We start from the raw sequence: 20,547 nt of genomic DNA, 5'->3' as shown, positions 1-20,547 counted from the left end.
TGTTGTGCTGAGAGGAATTTTTGGCAGTGAACTCCATAGGAAATCCTCTCTCTCATGAAAGGGAAGAAAGGAGTACGGCACACCATTACTCTGTAAATGTGTTAGTCCAGGCTCAAAAACTACTCATCTTCACCACAATGATTAAAAAATGGATTTTATTTGCCCTACCAAAAGAAAGTTGCTTACCCAGGGTAAGGGGGTAAAGAAGATTTTCCAGGACTGCACTAAACCATCAGGATAATGGAGCTTTGGGATTTCTAATGTACAACTGTTATAACAGCGGACAGACTCATTCACATGCCCATCTCACCATAACAGGATTATGGATTTTTCAAAGAGCAAGGTGTGTTTGTTCCGTGTATGTACAGCACCTAGCACAATGGGGGTTGTGAACTAAGACCAGGGCTCCTAGGTACTTCAGGAAGTACAGCAATAGAAATGTGAAATGCTGCCCTGTCACTGGCAGATGCACAGACTACAACCTGTGCCCTTCCTTTACTGAGGTCACATTCTCTCTCCAGGTACTTATATGGCAAGGTGACTGCAGGGGTTAACGCCTCTCTCTAAGCCAAGGAGGCCAGGCCCCCTCGGTTCTGCTGGGCATGCTCTGGCTGGACACCAGACATAAAAGGGAGCAGCTCAGCTCATTCAGGGCCGAGTGCCAGAGAGGAAGGGGATACACTGAAGGCTCCTGCGGAAGGACTGCCAGCACTTCAGGACACGGAGGACAGCCAAATGGTGATGACCCACAAACCCCCGAGTCTGGGCATCCCAGAAGGAGTGACCGTGGGAATGCCAAGACAGCACACTGGGAAAATGGGTAGGAAGTGACCCAGGGAAACTTTGCAGGGAATTGGTTATAGAACCACAGACTCTCTCGGCGTGTTTCAGTAGGAACCTGCCACTGCGTCAGGGCCCTGGATTTGGACCTGGCGGAAACGGAGTGCCCAGGCCCCCCTATCCCAGCCGTCACCAAGCCCAGAGCGGTGGGTCACCTCACCAATCCTATTGACTCGGGCCACTAAGCCACCCTGCCCTGACAGAAAAGGCAACTCTATTGACTCTGAGTGTTAGGTCAATCTGCCCTGATAAAGACAGCGGCTATATTGACTTTGGCTGTTAGGCCTAGGGCTGTAAATATCATTTAAAAAGTTAATTTTAAACCATTAAAATTATATTGTTCAATCAGTTAACCGATAAAAGGGAATGAGGCTAGGGCTGCTCCGGCCAGCCACCCCCAGGTTGCTCTGGCCAGCAGGCCCAAGGCTGGGAGTTAACGGTTAGGGTGTGTTAACAGGTAAGATTTATATTTACCAGTTAACTGTTTCATATTTTACATCCCTTGTAAGGCCACCCTGCCCTGATAGGGGAGGCAGTGGCATCGACTCTGGCCCTAAGGCCTCCCTTCCTGGTAGAAGGGCAGTCAGACTACTTTGGCCATTAGGCCACACTACCCTGAGACTCAAGAGCAGTCACGCAGACTTAGCCTCAGGACTATAGCAACCCTTACCCCATCCCAAAATGGGACACAGTGTGCATGCCCATGACAGGCACCTATTAGCACAGAATTAGGACACCACTCAAGTATTAAAATGTACCAAATAGATTTCCTTCCCCACTTGTCAAAGTAAACCCAAATGGTTTAAATTTGCATAAGTGTATGTGGAACCAGTTGCAGGACAACTAAGTCTCACTGCTGAGTTTTGAGCACTGAGAGACTCGTGGCCTTTTATCCGTTGTGGCAATGAGTTCTATAGCCTAGACATAGCATCTGAGACAGTTTAATCTCCCATGCTCATGAGTCTCTCCCCACTAATCAAGTTTCTTATTTCTAGTGGAACATAACAGTCCTTCAAAGTCATGACAACAGAGGAAGAGATGATTTTTCAGATATTCGGAGTCCTCCATGGGACTATCAAGTGAGAGGCATTGAATTGGACTCGAGCAAGTGCAGAGTGGAGTACTGGGGTGATGTGTTCATAGTGAATAGGATGCGTTGCTAAGTGAATAGGAAACTGCCATTTGTATCAGTTTGGGCTTTTCTGGGATGTGTGGTTTCATCCCTAGATATGATCTGCAATAACCAAGCCTCTTGCTCAAACACATGGGTCACCTCAGCCAAGTCTGCGTTCAACAGGATGGAGCACAATCTTGTGGCCACTCACAGATGGAAATGGATGTTTTTCAAAGCTATGACTATTAGGACATCCATTGGCAGACAGCCCACCAGGACCCCAAGACTGCAAAGTAACTTCACATGTAGATGGTCTCAACAGAGGGGGATATTATGGAAGAGGCAATCCTAAGGGATTCCCTCTCCCTTTCAGATTCAATTCAATCTTGCGTTGGATCAGCTTTAGCCAAATGTTCTTTATCTAGACTTCGGTTTTGGTCAGTCACTGAGCTCAAAGATGGCACCGTTTACATCTCACATAAAGGAGACGTAGAACTGGGTGTCAATGTATTGCTGGCACTTCAATATTGTTGCCTCATCAGCCCCTCCCCAGTGGCTACACTGAATAAAATAGACAGGACTGAGCCTTGTGGGGCAGCTTCTCTCCCAACAAAAGCATCTGTCATGGCATCTGCCCATTGCTCCCACAGAGCCTCAGAAGTGAAGGAGGGAGGCAGAAGTTAAAGATACGCTCACTCAAACACTTCATCTCCACACCAGTTTTTAGTAACGCAGGCTTCTCTAACAGCAACCAGAAAGGACCAAGAAGTTTTCATATTTAGCTGCGGCACATTAAAAATTTCAGACCAGAAGATGGCATTTGAACAGCCCTTATGTGAAGGAACTAATTTCTATTGCGTACAGCTGGAGTAAAACGACAATTTATGTCCCGCAGGGCAATGCAGTCAGAAATACAGCAGAGTGTCCTGCAGAACACTGCTTAAAAAGTCAGCAAAGCTCTTATTTGCAGTCCCTTGTAAGTCACTGAAACAACAATCCAGCCTGGAAGGGCTCTTAGACCATTACTGAGAGGTGTTTCCCTCAGCCACACTGATAAATTCTTCTCACCAAGCAACGGACTCAAGACTTAAGTGCAGATTGTCACGGACTGTGGGGGAGTCAAGGCGCTGCACCACTCCACTTCCTGCGAGTCACCATGATTCTCAGCCAGAAAATAGAACAGAAGGTTTATTAGACGACAGGAACACAGTCCCAAGCAGGGCTTGTAGGTACAACCAGGACCCCTCAGCAAGGTCCCTCTTGGGGGCAAGGATCTTAGACCCCAGACTTGGGGTTCCCTGCATCTTCCCAATCAGCCCAAAACTGAAACCAAAAGCCTGCTGGAGGGGTTTTCTCCCCCTCCTTCTTTGTCCAGTTTCCCAGGCAAAGGTGTTGACTCTCCCTACCCCACATCCTGGCTCAGGTCACAAAGTCATCCCCTTCTCTCCCATCCCCGATGCAGACAGTCCCAGTAAAACTAAACAACATTCTCAGGTCAATCCACCCCACTCCCTACTGCATCACAAAGATCCTCCATTGAATCTGTCTGTAAAATCAAGTGATCTCAGAGAGAAGGCTTCGGGCCCTGATCACCTCCACCTGCAGTCTGACCAATTCCAGGTATTTTCCCCCCAGCTGACAGTTCTTCATTTTATTCTACTCTGAAAAGTTAGAACATAAGAATGGCCATAATGGGTCAGACCAATGGTCCATCTAGCCCAGTATCCCGTCTTCCAACAGTGGCCAATGCAAGGTGCTTCAGAAGGAATGAACTGCAGGCAATCCACTGATCCATCCCCTGTCCACTCCCAGCTTCCGGCGCAGAGAGGATAGGGACACTCAGAGAGCGTGGTGTTGCATCCCTGACCATCCTGACTAATAGCTACTGAACTTATCTAGTTATTGTTTTTTAACACTATCATAGTTTTGGCCTTCACAACACCCCCTGGCAAACGGTTCCACATGTTGACTGTGTGTTTTTTGAAGAAGTACTTCCTTTCGTTTGTTTTAAACCTGCTGCCTGTTAATTTCATTAGGTGACCCCTAGTTCTGGTGTTATGTGAAGGAGTAAACATTTCCTTAGTCACTTTCTCCACACCAGTCAAGATTTTCTAGACCTCTATCATATCTTTCCCCATCCCTCCTTATTCATCTCTTTTTCAAATTGAACAGTCCCAGGCTTTTTAATCTCTCCTCATACAGAAGCTGTTCCAGACCCTCTAATCATGTTAGTTGCCCCTCTCTGGACCTTTTCCCATTCCAATATATCTTTTTTGAGATGGAGCATCCAGATTTGCACACAGTATTCAAGATATGGACATACCATGGATTTATATAGAGACATTATGATATTTTCTGTCTTGTTATCTATTCCTTTCCTAACATTGTTACCGTTTTTGACTGCCGCTGCACATTGAGCAGATGGTTTCAGAGAACAATCCACAATGACTCCGAGATCTCTTTCTTAATGGGTAACAGCTAATTTAGATTCCTCATTTGCTATGTAGATTTGGGATTATGTTTTCCAATTTGCATTACTTTGCATTTATCAACACTGAATTTCATGTGCCATTTTGCTGCCCAGTCACCCAGTTTTGTTAAATCCTTTTGTAACTCTTAGTTAAGTCCAAAGCAGACTACAATCTCAGGTAATTTTGTATCATCTGCAAATTTTGCATCATCTGCAAATTTTGCCACCTCAGTGTTTACTCCTTTTTCTGTATCATTTATGAATATGTTGAACAGTACTAGCCCCGGTACAGACACCTGAAGGACACCACTATTTACCTTTCTCCATTCACCCCCTAAAAGAACTCTAATAAATCGGTGAGGCATGATTTCCCTTTAAAAAAACCATCTTGACTCTTCCCCAATAAATCATGTTCATCTGTATGTCTGATAGTTCTGTTCTTTACTATAGGTAAAGAACATAAGAACGGCCATACTGGGTCAGACCAAAGGTCCATCAAGCCCAGTATCCTGTCCTCTGACGGGCTAATTGGAGATGCCCCAAAGGACATGAACAGACAGTTTATCATCAAGTGATCCAACCAATTTGCCTGATACTTAAGTTAGGCTTACCAGCCTGTAATTACAGGCCTTTTTCAAAAATTGGTGTCACATGAGCTATCCTCCAGTCATCTGGTACAGAATGTGAAAGGATTTGCAGTGACTGCTAACAGCAGTCAGCAGTGAAAGGATTTGACCGAATCTGAAACAGTTTCAAGGCTCATGAAAATGAGGAACAGAGAGCACTGACTAAAGTAGGTATACGGTGTGCAAGCTTCTCTGACACAGCTCTCAGTCCCGAAGTGCAGCACCCCCTGATAGTCCAGTCCTGGGCTCCCCAGACACACAGCTGTACTGATACCCTCAATCTCAGCCCACATGCCCTCTGCAGTTCCAGTCCTGAGCTCCCACCAAGACTGACAATTGCCCCCCAACCCTGATCTGCAGTACTCCCTAGCCTGTGTTCTAGGCTCCTCATGCACACAGCTCTGCTACTACTCCACAATCCCAAACTGCGGTATTATTCATTCTAATCCTAAATCTTCCCTGCACAAAGACTGCTAGTTGTTCCATGTAGTGGTTTTTGTGAACAGGAACTAGGGCAAGACCAAGCATTTCACACCTGAACAAAAACGGATATGAACCCAGACAATTTAAAGGGCAATCCACAAAGCCTGTAAAAGTATTTATAAATAGCGTGGTGAAGACAAATTAGTAAGAGAATATATGCTTACAGCACATTAAAAGTTTAGAACCAATCCTTTGAAAAAACTGATCATCCTCCATTCAACTGCCAAGCCCCAAGTTCAGGATTCTGCATTCTGACTGCAACAGCTGAAGACCTCATTAACAATTAAACCCTGGGCAGGAAGCTGTCAGAAAATGTTGGGTTTAAGCGTTAGTGAGGGGGCACAGTTTCATGGGGAAATTGTAAACTGAGGACAGGGCTAGAAGGAGGAGCCAATTTCTCAGTGGTTTATTCAGAAATTTATCTTAGGTTGTGAGCTCCTTGGGGCAGGAGGCCATGTCTTTCTCAATGTTTTGTACAGTCGAGCACACTGTGCCCTCACTTAGTGTTAAATAAGTATTTGGAATCAAGCTGCTCTAGTCCTTTAAAGATCTGACTCTCAGACAGACTGTCAGACACACAGAGCAGCTTGGCAGTTAACCTTTCAGCTCCAAGACTTCAAGGAAAGCAAAGAGTCCAGGGCTTTGCAAATGTGGCCATCAACATTAGTAGAACCACTCTAAGGCCTTGTCTACACAGACACTTTACAGCACTGAAACTTTGTCAGGTGGGATGTGAAAAAACACCCCCCTGAGCGCTGCAAGTTTCAGTGCTGTAAAGTGGCAGTGCAGACAGTGCATCAGCGCTAAGAGCCAAGCTGGGAGCTACTCCCCTCGTGGGGGTGGGTTTTACACAGCACTGGGAGAGCTCTCTTCCAGCTCTGGTGCCATGACTACACAGCCATGGCAGCGCTTTAACATTGCTAGAGAAGACATACCCTAAGTGCAAACAGCTCAAGAGATCTGAAAACATCCTTTCACTGAGAATGACACAAACAATGGCACAGCGTGACACAAACACTCGCATACGATGAGACCAGTTTCCCTCTGCTGGAGTATTCTTGCTCTCATGAGTACTTTTATCTGGAGCAGTGTTTCTCAAACTGGAGTCGCTGCTTGTGTAAGGAAAGCCCCTGGCAGGCCAGGCCGGTTTGTTTACCTGCGCCATCTGCACGTCCAGCCGATCGCAGCTCCCACTGGGCCGTGGTTCACTGCTCAGGGCCAATGGGGGCTGCTGGAAACAGCACGGGCCAAGGGATGTACTGGTTGCCGTTTTCAGCAGCTCCCATTGGCCTGCAGCAGCGAACCGTGAGTGGCTGGACCTGCAGATGGGGCAGGTAAACAAACCGGCCTGGCTCGCCAGGGGCTTTCCCTACACAAGCAGTGACCCCAGTTTGAGAAACACTGATCTGGAGGCTCTGAAACATGCAACCCTCTGACAAAACATCTGAAGATTTGCACAACACACCACCACAGAGATGCACAGGCATTGGCTCAGCACACAAACAGGCTGTGGCAAGGCCCTGTAACACAAGGTGCAAGTGACTGGACAGACAGATTAGAAGAGAGCGTCATGCAGCCAGTTTGCAGGGTCATTCTGCTTCACTGACCACAATCCCCAGCCTGACAAAGGGGCAGGAATCCAGTGTCTGGGCACATTAACATTAATAGTTCAAAATGCAGAAGTAGAGATTTCACTGACCAGGAGTTAAAGCAACTGAATCTTTGCTTGCTGGCCTACGGCATCACCACATTGTCTGATTTCAGAGCATCCCATATTGGCTTCTGACCACTTCATGGTATAATTAGTCGGTAAGACAACATACTTCCGTGCAAGAGTCAGTGCTCATTTTACCTTATGTCACAGCAGAGCGTTCCTACAGAGATCAGAATGGTTCTGCACCTTAAGGGTATGTGTTAAGTACAAGACTAGACTCCCTTAGAAAGCTCATGTTGTCCACCAACTATAAATCTAAATAAACATTCTGAATGTGCTAGACTCCATGAGAGCAGTATCCAACTTCTCTAATGAGCCTAGAGCTGTAGCTGCCAAACCCCATTTCCTGTCTCTCTGAAGTAGTCTGAACTGGTTTATCTTTAACTTTCATTTCTGCTCCCATGAAGCTGCTGGTGCAGAGCTGGAGAGAAACAGACTTGCGGGAGAGTTTGCTGAACTATTCCAGCCTCCATCCTTTCAAACATATTTCTCATAAACTAGGCAAGTTTCCCTTTCACTGTCCCCTACCACCGTCCCTTCCACCACTGGATATTAACCCTATCAGTTCACTACATTTCCAGCAGTTGGAACATCTCAGACAAACTAAAATGAAAATGGGATACCAACAGCATCTGAGAAACCCACCTGGTACCCACAGGTCCCTGGAGAGCTACAATAGTCAAGCTACACCCACAAATTTTCCTTGGGGATATTCTATGGATTGGAAAGGTCAAGGGCAGCAAAATAAGGCCTACGGCTTTCATTTCATATGGCCCAGTTAAAGACAAGTGTATTCGGAATCCACCCAAAACAACAGAACCTTTTCCCTCCTCCTAAACAATCTACTATCTCAGTAGCTCTCCCCAAGTCCAAGGGTCTGCATGTGTCCATGGCAGCCAATGCAGCCTCTCTCTAAGCTGCACTACATACACACTTTGTTTGTAAGGGAGGTGGCTGCATCCTCCATGGTAGCAGCCAGTCACACAGGTTATGGCCATGTCAGGACTAATCCAATCAGTAAGGCAATTAGTCACTTTCAGATGACGAAATAAATATTCTCCAAATTTCAACCACCATCCGAGGTCCTTCAGGGCTGGACATGGGGAGTGGACATCAATCCCAAACTCATCCCCCCACCCAAAAAAAAATAAATCACTAACCAGTTGCCTGGAAATCCAAGGGAAGTAGTGGGGGCAAAAGACTTATCTGGCTTTAAGACTAAGCTTGATAAGTATATGGAGGGGATGTTATGATAGGATAGTTTAATTTGGGCAATCGACCTTGGATTATCACCAGATAAGTCTGCTCAATGATCTGCGGGGAGATGTTGGATGTGATGGGAACTGAGTTACTGCGGAGAATTCCTTCTTGGGTGCTGGCTGGTGAGTCTTGCCCACATGCTCAGGGTTTAGCTGATCGCCATATTTGGGGTCGGGAAGGAATTTTCCTCCAGGGCGGATTGGCAGGGGCCCTGGAGGTTTTTCGCCTTCCCCTGCAGCGTGGGGCATGGGTCGCTTGCTGGTGGATTCTCTGCAGCTTGAGGTCTTCAAACCAATTTTGAGGATTTCAATAACTCAGTCCTGGGTTAGGGGTTGTTATAAAAGTGGACGGGTAGGGTTCTGTGGCCTGCCTTGTGCAAGAGGTCAGACTAGATGATCATATTGGTCCCTTCTGACCTATGAGTCTATAAATCAAACATCTTCAATACTTTGGAAGTTGGTCCCAAAGGGTTCTTACAAAGGTGGATTATGTTGTCCAAAACAAGAAGTGTCACTTCAGCCCCCCCGGCCTCCAGAGTATTCCGCACACTTGTTGGCTGAGGAGAAGGGAAGCTTTCTGGCCAGTGTCAGGCAGGAAGGAGGTTAGGGCAAGACTGAACTTTACAAAGAACTGGCCAGTACACTCTTGTTCACCCTTTTCTGAGAAGGAGATGCAACTGACCAGATTCTTGCGTCTCTACTGATCGACTTATCTCTCTCCCTCAGTGATCCCCCAGCAACAGAAAACCAAATTCCTCCCTCTGTGTCTGCTTCTCATAGCATATGGTATGAACCCTCCTTGGGTCTCACTAGCATAATTCAGTGAGAGATTAGAAACGCTGAAGCCTAATGCCAGTACAGCTTGGAGAGAAGAAGATATGAATAGTTCACGGCAGAGATGCCCAAACTTCATTCAATTGCTGCACTGAGAGCTCACCAGATGCTGGAGGCAAACTAGACCTAACTGGTATCAAACTGCAGCCACTCTTATCTTTAACAGACATGCATCCCTCAACAATTACACAGTGCGACCTGTGAAGACTACAAGTCCTAGCACCTAATGCCCCATCTTGAGTTGAGCAGTCTTCATTAGCTGATTAATTTACTGGGCAGTACCAGGAGCAATGGGGGGAGGGATGAATTGCCAAAGCCTCAGGCATTTAATTTAAACATCAATCTCTATATTTCACCATTAGTGCTGTGCCATTAGAGCAAATTTTAAGGTCTCTACGCCACATATTGCAAGTTTTTTCCTTCCCACTGCACTACCCAAAATGGTATACTTCACACCATAGCACTGTCTACTGTTCAACTTCCCAGAACACAAGCCATATCAAAGGTCACCACAAATCTGCATGACATTTACACTCCATCTTCCCTCTCTTCCCATACCCAGCTTTCCAAACAACAAGACAAGGAAAATATGATTAAACTGCAGTTTTGTCTATGCACTTATATGGCCCGCCACCCCACGGTATTTGATCACCTTACCAGCTATCATGGAAACATCTCCACTCAGTATCAGCTTCATATTGTGTATATCAGAACAAGCTACAGCACCTCAAGTGCCACTGTACAGCTCTACAGCAGTTACAAAGGATTTGAGGGGAAACATCTGGAAGCCCAGTTAACAAGTCCCATGAAATCCAACATCCAGCCGTGTGTCAATAACAGCAGAATCACTTCCTCCATTTCCTTCACTTTTTATTAACCCCCGAAGAGACTTGCTTGTACTGTGATCCTGTTCGATGTGAAGTTAAGCAAGGCTGAAGTGGCTTGTAATTGGATGGGAGATCACGCAAGGAACACATGTATGCTGCCTGGAGTTGGTTTAGGAATAAGTTGGTTTAGGAGCTCTTCCTTCTGAACCTGGCACTACAGGATGCTGTGCTGCTAGATGTGTGTATTTTAGGTAAGATACAAAAATGACAACTACATGTGATCACTAAAGAGTTCATGGTACTTTTCAGAACTGTCAGGGCTGCTCTCCAGACCAAATTCCAAATCAGGTAATTATATTCTGCTTCCCTAAATTTACCCCCTGCAACTGGAACTGAGATTCCCTTTACTTTTTCCCCCTAGACTATTGCGTAGTGTCACTTCATGCTAGTCAACTGCTGCCACCTTCCTCACCAGAAGCGGCTGCATTTCAGGTGACCCCTGCACACAGTTTAGTTCCGGAACAACAGATTCTAAAAACCCAAGATCAATAACCAACATTCAAGTCTAATCAGTGCAATGGGATTCAACAATATGGGAGATGTGAAATCGACTTGATCCCAACAGGTTTTTTACATGAGATGCTGCTGCTGCACCACTGCCTCCATCACTGTACCACTGTTCAGAGTCATATGTGGTGGTTTTGCAGCAGCAACAGGCTAAATATGACAGAACAGGAGACCAGAGCATGTATACACACTACAGTGCTGGGTGCTACAAGAAAATAAACTATACAACACAGATCTGGTGCAACCTTAAGGCTCTTATTCCTTATCTTGGAATTCCGGCCTACAGATGACTTTTTTTTTTTTTTTTGGGGGGGGGGGGGGGGAGATGCATAGAAATTGCCATAGTTGATTAGAGCTAAGGTCCACCTACAGCAGTATCCTGTCCCCAACACTGACCAGCCCCCAGATAGTTCAGAAGAAGGTGTGAATACCCCATATTAGGCAGATGTGGAATAATCTATCACCAGACTCTATCTCATGATGCTATTTATTACTTAGAGATTGGATTACTAATTCCTGAATCATGAGGATTAATATCACTTCCAAAATGTTAGCTCTCAACTTTCTGTGACAATGAGCTCCAGAGTTTAACTGTGCATTAAGCATAAGAACAGCCATACTGGGAAAGACCAAAGGTCCATCTAGCCCAATATCCTGTCTTCCGACAGTGGCCAATGGCGGTCGCCCCAGAGGGAATGAACACAAGAGATAATCAACAGGTGATCCATCCTGTCGCCCATTTCCAGCATCTGGAAAACAGCAGCTAGGGACACCATCCCTGCCCATCCTGGCTAATAGCCAATGATGAACCTATCCTCCATTAACTTATCTAGTTCTTTTTTCCATTGTGTCAAAAAGAATTTCCTTTTATCAGTTGAAATTTGCCAGCTGTCACGATTTCTTTGAACCTCCCCTTGTATTTTATAATACAGGGAGAACAGAAACTGTTGACCTACCTTCTCTGCACCATTTATCTGATATACTTTTATCCTGTCCCTGCTTATTCATCTCCTTTCTATGGTAAATAAAGCTCATTCCACCTGGAACAATTAAACTACAGAAAGTGGGTAGAAACAGCATGTGAAGACAGCTCCATAAGGCATAACTAGGGATGGCAACATACACAGGCTCAGAAAGGATCCATTGCAAAGCATCCAGATGGGAGAGGCACAGAACCCTTGGGAAATATTACATACATGTAGTGCCTCACCTACCAGGAAGTCACTTAAACAAAAATCAAATTAATTTGGCAAGAATTAAATAAAAATAATGCGCCAGCACTACTCACTTTTTCACCTGCTGAGATTCAGCCATGGGTAGTTTGGACTTTGTAAAAACTGTTCCTCACTCAAGTTAATCCCACCTCATTATCTAGATGATAGAGCTCATCATCTTGCCCCCACACTTCACACAGGACACAGTGTCACTACATCTTCTTTTCTAAACAGTGGTAGCGAGAGGAGGGATGGGAGAATTCAGTAAAGTCCCTAACCTAACCCCTTCACACCTGCTCCAGTTCCAGAATTTTTTGCAGTGTTTTCCCAACCACGAGGTTTCTTAACAACATTGTGTCTACAAGCCCCTTACAAGCATGCCTGCATTCCCTTCTGAGAATCTCACAAAATATTTCCCATATATCTCCCAGCTTCTGGATTTTTCTTCTCATTTTCTATTAGAGAAGCTTGCACAAAAATAGAATCTCAGTCCCTTTGAGCTTGTCAGCTCCATCTCTTTAGTCCCACATGAAGGCATCTACCTGTGATCGCATTATCTTTTCTTCAGTGATGTCACAAAAGACTCTGCATAATTAAATCCTATTATCCCTGACACTGCTTGGAAGAGCCAATACAAGCTTGGAGGCCTGTTAAATGTCAGACTGAGCTAAAAATTGATACAATGCAGGTCTTCAATGAGTGCTTAAATTGTCCCTGTAATTGGAGAGAGGCCACTTTCTCCCTATGGTGGAACATGTGACATGTGAATGTGTTAGGCCTGCAGTGACCAGGGATTTCAGATTCTCCCTTCCAGCTCAGGTCAGATTCTCCCTTCCCTCTGGTTGCTGCTATTTAGGAAATAGCAGCTTGTGACACTGTTTTCTTACTGACTGTAGGGGTGAGGAGAGGAATTCTGCCATGAAGGGAATTAGGCAAGATTAACACAAACTGGTGCAGCCTAAGGGAGAACAGAATGCATCCTATCAACTCTCAGCTGAGGGCCTAGGCATTCGGCGCTGGCAAGGCAAATACAGACTCCCACATTGACTAGTTTACACGGAGAATCCCATCCGTTTTCAGAGAGAGGCTGCAGCAGGAATTGCAGGATTGCATCCAACTAGTTAGCGCTGACAGGTCCTCAGTGTCAACCTCACGAGCACTTATAAAGCTAGCTGCTGATTACCTGCTATTTATTCTCCTTCCGCCTCTCCACCCACACCCAACCCTCTCTTCTCTGATGAAAGAACCCCACCCTGTCTCCAAACAACCTACATCTACTTAACGAAACAGAAGCCCAGATCACAAATTCCGAATGAATTATAAAACTCAATTTCCAAACAGGTAAGCCACAAAAATGGCTCTAACCAGTGAAGTATAAGCCATTGATGCCATAATGAGTAACCAAGACAGCCATCATCAGGCCTCCAGAGCAGGAAAAAATACAGGACAACAAAATACAATTAAGCATTCAGAGCAAGACTAAGAACCAGGTCTACCCATACAGTATTTAGAGACCAGAGGATTCAGGGCCCCAAGTCACAGAGTCTACCCAGATGCACATCTGTGTACTACTACCGGAATTGCTAAAACCCCTTCGACAGGAGTCTGTTTTCTGAACATATTATCTGTCAGCCAATTTATTATAGTGACATATAGGCCAATTCTTAGAACACCCCTCCAGAGCCAGGAGCAGTATTAAACTCTAAGCATGTCTGTTAAAAAACTGCTCCCAGTTCTCCTCCTCATAGAAAAACTGGCTCATTGAAGGCATCGTCGAGAAGTAAATTCAGTGACCAGCTCAAACGCAAAGAAAGCTGTCAGTAGCACAAGCTGATGAAGCAATTTTCTGCTCTAAACACCAGAGCTGGCCAGACATGGACATACTATAATGAGTTTCAAAGATTAAACTAAATATATTGCCAGATTTATAGATACACTTCACTTCCTCCAGAATGAAGTCATCGCGTCCTGCCTACTGCCCACTTCCTTCAGTCAAAAAACTAAGACCTCTGCAGTAGCTAGATAGACAAAGGAAAAGTCAGAAGAGCCAACAACGATCACATTGGTCCCTTCTGACCTTAAAGTCTACGAGTCTATGAGAAAAAGTGAGCGCAGACTAGAACTGGAGGAGCAGACACTGGAAGTCAATTTACAGTAAGAGCCTCCAGACTCCCATCATCATACCCAATTTAACTCAATCCACCTACTGCTGGGATGCCCTAGATATAAATATTCCGTCAGCATCCAGCAGGATATTGGCATTTCAGAATGGAAACCAATCCCAAGCACTGTCGGGATTCACTGTACAGCAGCCCTCTTCAAAGTTCATGGTCTCTTGCCAACCTTCTACCACAAACATGGCCTGGGGCGCCTTATCTCCAGGCAGAACTTTCCAGAACGTCCCCAGACAATCAGATGAAAGGCTTTCCCTACAGGAGTATTTGGTCTTGACCAAGCCCTAGAGACATAATGCCAGTGGGAAGACCCTTACGTGCATCTGCACAAAGAGAAATCATTGAGTCAACCAGAGCAGTCATGCAATTGTGTAAACTGATACAGAAAATGGTCCCCAGTACCTTTCCAGCAAACCTAACATGTTCCTTTTCCTAGCTGATCCAGTCCATTCATAGGGACAAGTGGGGGCAGAAGTCTGCAAGGGCAATGCCCTCCTTCCACCATTCCAGTAGAAGAACCGCCATGCAATGCACTATTTTGATTTCTCTCTCCATCCATTTGGACCTCTCCAGACTTTGTCCCCAACCCTCCGCTTCAACACCACACTCGCACATTCCTCTGAATTTGTCCAAAACTTACTTGATTCCCTTTGCCACTGTCTAACCCTGCAATAGTTACCACAGACTCTCCATTGCCTCCTCTCTCCTTCCCTACAATGCCAACACTAGTGCCCACTCCTCCCCACCAGGCCCTGCTCAACCACAGGATAATCCTCTTCCCCACCTGGCCCCTGATGGCCAGGGCCCATCTGCATCCGCTGCCCAACTGTGAGGAGCCTTGCTCCCAGCACTCAGCCACCCACACCCGAGCCCTCACCACCCCCCCGCCCAACACCACCACCCCTAAAACTCCCTCCACCACGGTCAGCCCCCAGCACTCACCAAGCCCCATCTCAGCCGGGGCTGCCTCCGGAACCCAGCTACGCCAAGGGACTGAACCGAACCGCCAGCTCCCGCCGCTGTCACCCACCTCGTCACCCATTCCGCCCCCCCCCCCGGGCCCTTCACATTGCCCCGGCCCGGCCCGGTATTCACACCTCCTGCAACGCTCTCCCCTGCAGGCGCTCCCCCCCCGGCCTGACACCACCACCACCCCTAAAACCCGGCCCGGCGCTCACCCCTCCCCGGCCCGGCGCTCACCCACCACCCCCCCTGCAGGCGCTCCCCTCCCTGGCCTGACACCACCACCCCTAAAACCCGGGCCGGCGCTCACCCCCCCCCGGCCTGGGGCTCACCCACCACCCCCAGCGGCACTTACCCCCCCCGGCCCGGCTCTCACCCAACCCCCCCCTGCAGGTGCTCCCCTCCCTGGCCTGACAACACCACCACCCCTAAAACCCGGGCCGGCACTCACCCCCCCTTGCCGACGCTCCCCCCGGCCCGGCGCTGCTCCACCCCCCCCGGCCCGGCGCTCCCCCCCCCTTGCCGACGCTCCCCCCGGCCCGGCGCTCACCGCGCTTGTCCAGCTCGTAGCCCACCAGCACGAAGTAATCCGCCAGCCGGGCCATGGCGAGGCCTGGCCGAGCCGGGAGCAGCGAGACGCGGGCGCTGGGGCGGAGCCGGGCGGCTCATACCCCGGCCAGAGCGGCCGCCCCCACGTCAGACTCAACCCGGCGGCGCCGAGCCCCAACCACCGCCATCTTCCCTCAGCCAGACACAGCCCGGGCGAGGAGCCGGGCGCATGCGCGGAGAAGGCCCAGGGGGCGGGGTTTCCGGCGGACAACATGGCCCATTGGCCGCCACGCGGCGGGGGGCGGGGCCATGCGGGCCGCGGGCTGCAAGAAGGGGGGACTATTGCCCCTCCCACAGAGACCCCCGGGGGGGCTGTGCCGCTGGGCAGGGCCGGGATCTTACCCCACAGAGACCCCCGGGGGGGCTGTGCCGCGGGGCGGGGCCGGGATCTTACCCCACAGAGACCCCCGGGGGGGCTGTGCCGCGGGGCGGGGCCGGGATCTTACCCCACAGAGGCCCCCGGGGGGGCTGTGCCGTGGGGCGGGGCCGCGATCTTACCCCCCAGAGGCCCCCGGGGGGGCTGTGCCGCTGGGCGGGGCCGGGATCTTACCCCCCAGAGACCCCCGGGCGGGCTGTGCCGCTGGGCGGGGACTACCCCACAGAGACCCCCGGGGGGGCTGTGCCGCGGGGCGGGGCCGGGATCTTACCCCCCAGAGACCCCCGGGGGGGGCTGTGCCGCGGGGCGGGGCCGGGATCTTACCCCCCAGAGACCCCCGGGGGGGCTGTGCCGCGGGGCGGGGCCGGGATCTTACCCCCCAGAGACCCCCGGGGGGGGCTGTGCCGCGGGGCGGGGCCGGGATCTTACCCCCCAGAGACCCCCCGGGGGGGCTGTGCCGCGGGGCGGGGCCGGGATCTTACCCCCCAGAGACCCCCCGGGGGGGCTGTGCCGCGGGGCGGGGACTACCCCACAGAGACCCCCGGGGGGTCTGTGCCGCGGGGCGGGGCCGGGATCTTACCCCACAGAGACCCCCGGGGGGCTGTGCCGCGGGGCGGCGCCGGGATCTTACCCCCCAGAGACCCCCAGGCGGGCTGTGCCGCGGGGCGGGGACTACCCCCCAGAGACCCCCGGGGGGGCTGTGCCACGGGGCGGGGACTACCCCTCAGAGACCCCCGGGGGGGCTGTGCCGCGGGGCGGGGCCGGGATCTTACCCCCCAGAGACCCCCAGGCGGGCTGTGCTGCGGGGCGGGGACTACCCCTCAGAGACCCCCGGGGGGGCTGTGCCGCGGGGCGGGGACTACCCCCCAGAGACCCCCGGGGGGGCTGTGCCGCGGGGCGGGGCGGGGCCGGGATCTTACCCCCCAGAGACCCCCAGGCGGGCTGTGCCGTGGGGCGGGGCCGGGATCTTACCCCACAGAGACCCCCGGGGGGGCTGTGCCACGGGGCGGGGCCGGGATCTTACCCCCCAGAGACCCCCGGGGGGGCTGTGCCGCGGGGCGGGGCCGGGATCTTACCCCACAGAGACCCCGGGGGGGCTGTGCCGCGGGGCGGGGCCGGGATCTTACCCCACAGAGACCCCCGGGGGGGCTGTGCCGCAGGGCGGGACCGGTATCTTACCCCCCAGAGACCCCCGGGCGGGCTGTGCCGCTGGGTGAGGCCGGGATCTTACCCCACAGAGACCCCCGGGGGGGCTGTGCCGCGGGGCGGGCACTACCCCACAGAGACCCCCGGGGGGGCTGTGCCGCGGGGCGGGGCGGGGCCGGGATCTTACCCCCCAGAGACCCCCGGGCGGGCTGTGCCGCGGGGCGGGGACTACCCCACAGAGACCCCCGGGGGGGGGTGCCGCGGGGCGGGGCCGGGATCTTACCCCACAGAGACCCCCGGGCGGGCTGTGCCGTGGGGCGGGTCTTACCCCACAGAGACCCCCGGGGGGGCTGTGCCGCGGGGCGGGGACTTACCCACAGAGACCCCCGGGGGGGGCTGTGCCGCGGGGCGGGGACTTACCCACAGAGACCCCCGGGGGGGCTGTGCCTCAGGGTGGGGCCGGGATCTTACCCCACAGAGACCCCCGGGCGGGCTGTGCCGCGGGGCGGGGACCAGCCCACAGAGACCCCCGGGCGGGCTATGCCGTGGGCCGGGATCTTACCCCACAGAGACCCCCGGGCGGGCTGTGCCGCGTGGCGGGTCTTACCCCACAGAGACCCCCAGGCGGGCTGTGCCGTGGGGCGGGGCCGGGATCTTACCCCCCAGAGACCCCCGGGCGGGCTGTGCCGCTGGGTGAGGCCGGGATCTTACCCCCCAGAGACCCCCGGGGGGGCTGCGCCGCGGGGCGGGGACTTACCCCACAGAGACCCCCGGGGGGGCTGTGCCACGGGGCGGGGCCGGGATCTTACCCCACAGAGACCCCCAGGCGGGCTCTGCTGCGGGGCGGGGACTTACCCCACAGAGACCCCCAGGCAGGCTGTGCCGCTGGGTGAGGCTGGGATCTTACCCCACAGAGACCCCCAGGCGGGCTGTGCCGTGGGGCGGGGCCGGGATCTTACCCCCCAGAGACCCCCGGGGGGGCTGTGCCGTGGGGCGGGGACTTACCCCACAGAGACCCCCGGGCGGGCTGTGCCGCGGGGCGGGGACTTACCCCACAGAGACCCCCGGGCGGGCTGTGCTGCGGGGCGGGGACTTACCCCACAGAGACCCCCGGGGGGGCTGTGCCGCGGGGCGGGGACTTACCCCACAGAGACCCCCGGGGGGGCTGTGCTGCAGGGCAGGGCCGGGATCTTACCCCACAGAGACCCCCGGGCGGGCTGTGCTGCGGGGCGGGGACTTACCCCACAGAGACCCCCGGGGGGGCTGTGCCGCGGGGCAGGGCCGGGATCTTACCCCACAGAGACCTCCAGGCGGGCTGTGCCGTGGGGCGGGGCTGGGATCTTACCCCACAGAGACCCCCGGGCGGGCTGTGCCGCGGGGCGGGGACTTACCCCACAGAGACCCCCGGGCGGGCTGTGCTGCGGGGCGGGGACTTACCCCACAGAGACCCCCGGGGGGGCTGTGCCGCGGGGCGGGGACTTACCCCACAGAGACCCCCGGGGGGGCTGTGCCGTGGGGCAGGGCCGGGATCTTACCCCACAGAGACCCCCGGGCGGGCTGTGCCGCGGGGCGGGGACTTACCCCACAGAGACCCCCGGGCGGGCTGTGCTGCGGGGCGGGGACTTACCCCACAGAGACCCCCGGGGGGGCTGTGCCAGGGGGCGGGAACTTACCCCACAGAGACCCCCGGGGGGGCTGTGCCGCGGGGCAGTGCCGGGGTCTTTCCCCACAGAGACCCCCAAGTGGGCTGTGCCGCGGGCTGGGCCGGGATCTTACCCCACAGAGACCCCTGGCCGGGCTGTGCCGTGCCGTGGGGCCGTGCCGATGTCTTACCCCACAGATCCCCCCTTGACCAGGCTGTGCCACAGGGAGGGGGTGTTACCCCCCCATACACACCCCCAGCTAGGCTGTGCCATGGGGTTGGGGGTATTACCTCATATATCCCCCCAGCCAGGCTGTGCCACAGGATGGGGTTATTACCCCATATACCCTCCCCCAGCCAGGCTGTGCCCCTGGGAGGGGGTATCGCTTCATAGCCCTGCCCAGGTAGAGCCCCACCCCTACAGCCAAGCAGAGAAGGGGTGTGTTGTCACCATAGATCCCCCAGAGCTAGACAAGCAGTGCCACAGGGAGGAGGATATTACTCCATACCTCCGCCCTCTCCCCTCTAGCCAGGCTGTGCACTGGGGAGGAGTTTTTACCCCATTCCCATTTTCCCCACTCCCCAGCTAGGACCACAGTAGAAATTCTTCAGCTTCCTAAGAGACCATGTGCAAAGCCACCTCCCCATGGACTGATTCTCCCAGCCCCAGAGATCTCCAGGGATCGGGGAGGGCAAGAGGGATGAATATCTTCAAGAGAGCCCTAGGGATGAGAGCTAATGCTCCATTCCAAAGCCCGTGGTCTCAGTGGAGCAGCAGGTTCAGGGTCCTTTTGCACTGGAGTCTCTCTTCCCCGGATGAAGCATCTCTACCAGAGAAAGTTCTGCTCTCAAGCCAAGAACAGACTATGGAGAACAACAATGATATTGCATTGCCCGTGTGTGTGTAATATCTCAGAACTCTTTCCAGGTTGTATACATGAATCGCTTCATCACTGAAATGCAGCTGGCTCTGTGGTGGGACATGGCAGCTGTTTTAATGGGACACAACAATGCAGTATAGAGTGCAAGGCAGGAAGGGAATCGTCTACCCAGTAGAAACTTCCAGGAAACAAGTAAGGTCTGTGCTGCTTCAGATTTAGTTCTAGGCCTTTCCTCACCTTTTCTGCTCTCATGGAGGTGACTAGACCTGCATTCTGCAGGGTGGGTGAGGTGGTGAAAGACAGGTGAGGGTCAGGAGCACCCAGCAAAGGAGCAGAGGCCTCACATCAAGTGGAGGTTGATATGAAGGAACAGCAGCCCCAGCGATGCTGGCTGTGGCTGGGATTCAGCTGAGACATCTGTCATGGTATAATTCTCCCACTCTGAACCTTAGCGTCCAAAAGATGGGGTACCAGCATGAATTCCTCTAAGCTCAATCACCAGCTTAGAACCTGTAGCGCTGCCACCAACCAGGAATTCCAGTGCCTGGTACACTCTGGTCCCCCCAAAACCTGGCCCGGGGATCCCCAAGACCCAGACCCTCTGGATCTTAACACAAGGAAAGTAAACCCTTTCCCTCACCATTGCCTCTCCCAGGCTTCCCCTCCCTGGGTTACTCTGGAAGATTACTGTGATTCAAACTCCTTGAATCTTAAAATAGAGAGGAAAATTCACCTTCCCCCCTCCTTCTCTTTCCCCCTCCCAGATTCTTCCTGAGAGAAAGTAATCCTGGCACAGAGCGAAATCAGC

At 52.4% G+C, this 20,547-nt stretch overlaps 1 protein-coding gene across 6 annotated transcripts in view; it reads right to left on the bottom strand.

Moving 5' to 3' along the window:
• Positions 1–15,778, bottom strand: part of SBF1 (SET binding factor 1) — a 160,937-nt gene extending 145,159 nt beyond the window's left edge. For 3 of the 6 annotated variants that reach the window (XM_030536586.1, XM_030536751.1, XM_030536835.1), the window contains exon 1: positions 15,636–15,778. In XM_030536586.1, coding sequence (XP_030392446.1) covers positions 15,636–15,690 — 55 coding nt within the window. In that variant the 5' untranslated portion in view covers positions 15,691–15,778. The remainder of the gene's footprint in view (positions 1–15,635) is intronic. The other 3 variants (XM_030536664.1, XM_030536917.1, XM_030537009.1) reach the window with 1 other exon arrangement.
• Positions 15,779–20,547: the final 4,769 nt, after the last annotated feature.

The sequence above is a fragment of the Gopherus evgoodei genome, chromosome 1 (assembly GCF_007399415.2).
Source record: "Gopherus evgoodei ecotype Sinaloan lineage chromosome 1, rGopEvg1_v1.p, whole genome shotgun sequence".
NCBI classification, from domain to species: Eukaryota; Metazoa; Chordata; order Testudines; family Testudinidae; genus Gopherus; species Gopherus evgoodei.
Note: the sequence above shows the minus strand (reverse complement) of the source record. Positions and strands in the feature narration are given on the sequence as shown.